This window comes from Populus trichocarpa, chromosome 2 (assembly GCF_000002775.5).
Source record: "Populus trichocarpa isolate Nisqually-1 chromosome 2, P.trichocarpa_v4.1, whole genome shotgun sequence".
NCBI classification, from domain to species: domain Eukaryota; kingdom Viridiplantae; phylum Streptophyta; class Magnoliopsida; order Malpighiales; family Salicaceae; genus Populus; species Populus trichocarpa.
The window spans coordinates 22,734,571-22,739,969 of NC_037286.2; the positions used below are offsets into that span (position 1 = coordinate 22,734,571).

General features: G+C 37.3%; 1 protein-coding gene across 1 annotated transcript; it reads right to left on the reverse strand.

The window, feature by feature from the left end:
- Positions 1-500: 500 nt before the first annotated feature.
- LOC7462435 (probable aldo-keto reductase 2) lies at positions 501-2,974 on the reverse strand. Its single transcript, XM_002302966.4, has 4 exons — positions 2,558-2,974; positions 2,077-2,249; positions 1,857-1,959; positions 501-1,074 (listed from the first exon to the last, which is right to left on the reverse strand). Exons 1-4 carry the CDS (start codon positions 2,972-2,974, stop codon positions 736-738), a joined length of 1,032 nt encoding a protein of 343 aa, XP_002303002.4. The 3' UTR covers positions 501-735.
- Positions 2,975-5,399: the final 2,425 nt, after the last annotated feature.

A 5,399-nucleotide genomic window follows, 5' to 3' on the forward strand; every position in this document is an offset into this window, starting at 1 on the left:
AAAAGCCTTATCTTAATTTAATTGTGAGTGAAGCTAAAAAGAAAAAAGAAAAAACAAATTCATAAAGTATGTTAATTAATAAAAAAACTGACAAGAGAAAAGAAGAAGAGATGAGAAGACATATTTGTGCGTGGAGGAGAAGACAAGGAGTTGAGAAGAAGAGAGAAAGAAAGAAAAGGATGTTGGTGTCATTTATATTTGCCAATTTTCTGGTGGTGAGAAGGAAATAATGCTTGCAATTGAAGGCTCCATGGTGGCAAGATTCACGATAGCAGCAGCAGGGGAAGGTTGCATGGTAGCAGCAGCAGGGAAAGGTTTCAAAGTAGAGGGAGAAGAAAAAGACTGAGGATTCACAACAGCAATAGGAGAAGCTTCCAAAGCAAAGGGAGAAGAAGTTTGCACCATAGGCTGATACGAAGAGTCCATTGGAGAGGAGAAAATAGAGTTTTAAAGTGTAATGGCTCTGATACCAAGTTGAAAATAATAGAAGGCTTAATCTATTAGGTAGCAAACCTTTCTTATTTATATATGTAAAACAATATACAATAGTTAATGCAGAGATTACAACACACAAGTCTTTAATACATAATATACTATAATATTAGATTACAGGAACATTTATTCTATTCAGAAGTTCAGATGGTGTACATACTCTCACAATTTTCAAAAACTTCAAAGGCAGCTGAAATCCAAGAGCAGCTAGCAGCAAGACAACATGACATGGCAGCATGCCTTCTACACAGCTTTCCATGATGAAAGAGGTGGAGTATCTGAATCCTTGAAAGTAGAGAATCCATCGTCAGACCTATGTCCCCTTACAGCATTTGAAGAAGCGATTGATTCGAGTTCAGCCATTTCTTCTAGTGTTAGTCTTACAGACAGAGCTCCAACATTCTGGTTGAAGTTTTCGATCTTGGTGGTTCCAGGAATAGGACATACATCATCACCCTGATGGTGTAACCAGGCCAAAGCCAGCTGCGATGAAGTGCATTGTTTCCTTGCTGCGATTTCATTAACCCGCTCAAATAATTGTCTATTATGGTCCAGATTTTCAGGTCGGAACCTAGACATATCCTGAAACAATTGAAAAAACAACTCATCAACAAGAAATCATCATAGATGGGCGGTTTATGCATAGCATTATTCCATAGGTACTTGTAACATGTCCTCCTTGCTCAATGTTTGAAATTAGGACCAACTTTGCCATAGCAAAATATTCCCAGCACAAAATGCTAATCATCATCATATTGTATACTACGCAGGTTTTATGGGTACAAAAATTGCAAAATTTCCAAGCTACAAGGCGAGTGAGCAGATTTTAGGAAGCCAAAAATACTGAAGATTGACAATTAGAGAAAGGATGTCAGCTACCCATGAGTTTGTGTTCCTCTAGCTAGTCCTCTTTTTAGTACATAACTGAGTAATCAAAAGATATAAGCGAAACATTAAGCATGCAGAATTTTTTGTTTGGACATGGGACAAATAAAGCCACCTGTCTAATACAAGGAGATCCTGTAAATCTGTGTTTTATTTGATTGAATCTTTAAGCAATCCAAATGTATAGCATATTTGTGGGAATAATGCAAATGTGAAAGAACTGCTAGGTAAAATATAATGATCTCAAAGCTAAACTTTTACTTTGTACAAGTTTCTTCTATGGAGTTTAAACCACCAAACCACTCTGTAAGATAGAAGAGACTGTTTTTCAAGGCTTAGATAGGTTTAGTTTTATATTATTTTCTAACATTTGTGACATCCTTTAGAAACCGTAAAAGATTATGCTTGTGCAATTGGTTATTTTCTGGACATGTGTTATATTGATCACAAACTCTATATTCAAAAAGAAGAGAACCTACCTTTCTGTAATCACCCTCTGAGAAGCTCTCAACCAACTTAGGCCCAGTTGAAAAGAATCCCCGTCCTAGAGGACTGTACACAACAATCCCAATGCCAAGTTCTCTGAACCATTAGAATGATAAGTTCAGAATCTGGATATCTAAGGCATCCCATAAACAGCCTAAGGTTTCGGTTATTTTGATCTCCAAAGGAAATTAGCTTTTCTGATCAATGCCTCACCTGCAGGTAGGAACAATCTCTTCCTCCACATCTCTTGACCACAGTGACCACTCCAACTGCACGGCTGTTATCGGATGAACAGCGTGAGCTCTTCTGATTGTTGAAGCAGAGGCCTCAGACAGACCTATATACTTTATTTTACCTTCTTCAACTAGTTTCTTGAGTTCCCCCATCTAGCAAAGAAAAGAATTATGAGTGCACCACTGCAAGACATTTTTCAGCTAGAATGCAGGGACAGTACCCAATAGTAGCATTGTCAGAATCCAGCTACGAAAGAGACCATTGCAAGATGTCAATGCACATAATAAGCATGACGGTATCATCAATACCGTGTCTAATCTATAATTTTAGTGGGTTTATGCTGAAGTTTTAGGATTTTTGGATATTCCTGTAACAGATTCTGGAAAACGTATAATCAAGTAAAAGCAAAATTCTCTAAATATCATCATGGCCATCGAACGATCAAGATAAATCGAAATACCGTAGCTTCAATAGGAACGCTGGTATCAATGCGATGTTGGTAATAAAGATCAATGCAGTCAAGTTGAAGGCGTTTCAAGCTGGCCTCGCAAGCAGCTCTCACATAAGCAGGATCCCCTCGAACCTCCGCATTGCCGTCCTTAAAGCTGACGCCAAATTTGGTGGCTAATTCAACTCTCTCTCGGAATCCTCCCGCCTTCAAGGCCTTGCCCAGAAGGATTTCGTTGGTGTGGGGTCCATAGACATCAGAGGTGTCGAGTAAAGTGACCCCGGTGTTGACCGCATGGTGGATGAGGGCGATCATGTCCGATTCAGGCTTTGGAGGGCCGTAGAAGGCAGACATGCCCATACATCCAAGTCCCTGTGCTGATACTTCAAGACCCTGTGAACCGAGCTTGATCCTTTTCACTGCTGCCATCTCTCTTGTTCTTAAGAACTCTATTGTTAATTGACACAATGGCGAAGCAGTTGAAACGAAACCGCAATAAATAGAGAAAGTGTGTGCGAGCGCGCGGACGAGACTAATTTCTAACGTCAGCACCCACGTACTGGAAGTAGCACAGGATTGTTTGGGAATTTGATTTGTCGTTTTTAAAATATTTTTTTATTTAAAAATATATTAAAATAATATTTTTAACACTCATATGTAAATTCAATCTACTTTATCAATAAACAAATTCAGCTTGGAATTATCGCAGGAACTGAAATTGATGTTTCAGCTAATCGATCCATGATAAGAGCAGCCGTTCACTTGATGGATGCATTTCAAGTGTGAGCCGCCAACTTGGACGGATGCACTCACAATAGAGAGCAGAAGAAGATATTTTAAGTCGAAAGGACGGTGAAAGAAGCACCTGGGCAGAGTGAAAGAAGTCCTACCAATTGTATTGGGTGAAGAAAAAATCACCCTTTAACTAGATGTAGACTAATTTCTAACATGCTATGTGATGGATTAGTAAAATCTATACACTATTCATTTGTTTAAAAAGAACGTAAAGGGCTAAATCCAGGATTCTAACCCAACATACCTAAGCTTTACAGAATGTCAAGCTCATATAATATGAATTTGGTTTGCTTTCAAACCCAATATTTATTAAGTTCAGTTGTGTGTTGAGCTTAAATGCACATGGATCTATTAAGATATCAGACTCAATATTTTTTAGCTCAACTATGTGTTGAGTCCATATATATGTATGCGGGTCTGACGAGATGTCATATCCAACGCCCTTAGGCTCAGCTGCGTGCTAAGCTCAAATGCATGTGGGTCTGGCAAGACACCAAACCCAACACCCTTAGATTTAGCTATGCACGAAGCTCAAGTACCTGGGGTCTGGTAAGACGTCAAACCTACCATTTTATGGCTTAGTTACACACTGAGCCCAAGTGCTTGCGGGTTTGGCAAAACACCAGACCCAACAACCTTTGGTTCAACTATGTGTTAAGCCCAAGTGCATGTGAGTCTGGTAAGATGTCGGACCCAACACCCTTGATTTCATCGACATGTTAAGCTTGAGTGTGTATAGGTCTGGCAAGATGCCCGACCTAACAACTTTGGGTTTAATATCATTCCAGGTCTAAATATACCCGGAATTGGAAGTCTTTATAAGCCTCATCCCAGGTCACAACGCTATATTATAGTCCTTAACATAAAATAACAAGAATTTAGGATAGTTATTTCTCTACATTCCTAGGCATGTAAAAGTCTTCCAAAAGCTTGTCTTGTTCCGGTCATCATTAATGTTGATTAATAGTTATTCACATCAACATTAATATTGCGTGTAGTATAATTTATAAAATCTACTACGGATCCACCTTATTTCCATCAACATTAATGTTGATATAAGGGTTATTTCCATCAATATTAATGTTGTGTAAAAGATATTTTCTTCTCATCTATGTTTTCAAAAGGAAAGGACTCTCCACCCCTTCAACAAAATAAAATAGTTCAGGGGCTATAAATATTCTTGGAACCATCCTTGTAAACCCTAGTAGGATTTTGGCATCAACAGGAGCTTTAACATGGGAGATTAAATAGGGTTAAATTAAAATAAAATATGCATGTGTGTAATAATGTGAAATAAATTAAGAAAATAATATTTTTGGTATAAGAATATTTGGAAACGGTAAAGTTCATGCGTAGGCCATGGAAATAACCCGAGTAAAAAGAAAACTTATCCAAACAAAAAAACTAAAGGATAGGATGGTAACAACAAATTTAGGGGACCTATAAATACATGAATAATGTGCATTTTTTAACACTTTTGGCCGGCCATGAGAGAAGAGAGAAAGGAGAGGAAATTTTGAGAGAAAACTTGAAAAAATTCATCATAAAATCACAAAATGAGGTGGATTAAGAGGTTAAAACAGGATTGGGAGTGATTAAAGAAGGAAAAATAAAAGAAAAATCAAGTTTTTCTTGTTAGAGGATACAATTTCAAAGAGAAAAAAAAGAGGAGAAAGAGAAGTGATTTTGTGGGTGTCATCCAAGCTCTGATCTTCCATTTTCATCTTATTTGGAAGGTTATATACCCTCTTAAACTAAGTTTTTATTGTGTTTTTATGATTGTGGAAAGTTTAAGAATTTTAGTATAATTAGAAAAATATTTTGTGTTGTTGTGATGGGATGATTGTTGATTTGATGAGAAATTAGTGGTTAATTAGAGGAATAAGTAATGGGTAAGGTTTCAATTTAAGAAAAAATTGAATAAAAATTATGCTTCCCTTTTTATAGTGATACGATCCGGGCAACGAAAAACAATTAGATTCGGATTCTGATGTAAAATACATAATTATCCAGTTTCACGGCAACAGTCATAATTCTCAATCCAACTGTTGTATCAGGC

Excerpts from the sequence above, each read along its gene's own strand:
- LOC7462435 (XM_002302966.4), bottom strand. The coding sequence starts at position 2,974 with ATGGCAGCAGTGAAAAGGATCAAGCTCGGTTCACAGGGTCTTGAAGTA. Across the intron at positions 1,960-2,076 it reads GAGATTGTTCCTACCTGCAG|AGAACTTGGCATTGGGATTG; the intron begins GTGAGGCATTGA and ends CTAATGGTTCAG. Across the intron at positions 1,075-1,856 it reads CAGAGGGTGATTACAGAAAG|GATATGTCTAGGTTCCGACC; the intron begins GTAGGTTCTCTT and ends CAATTGTTTCAG.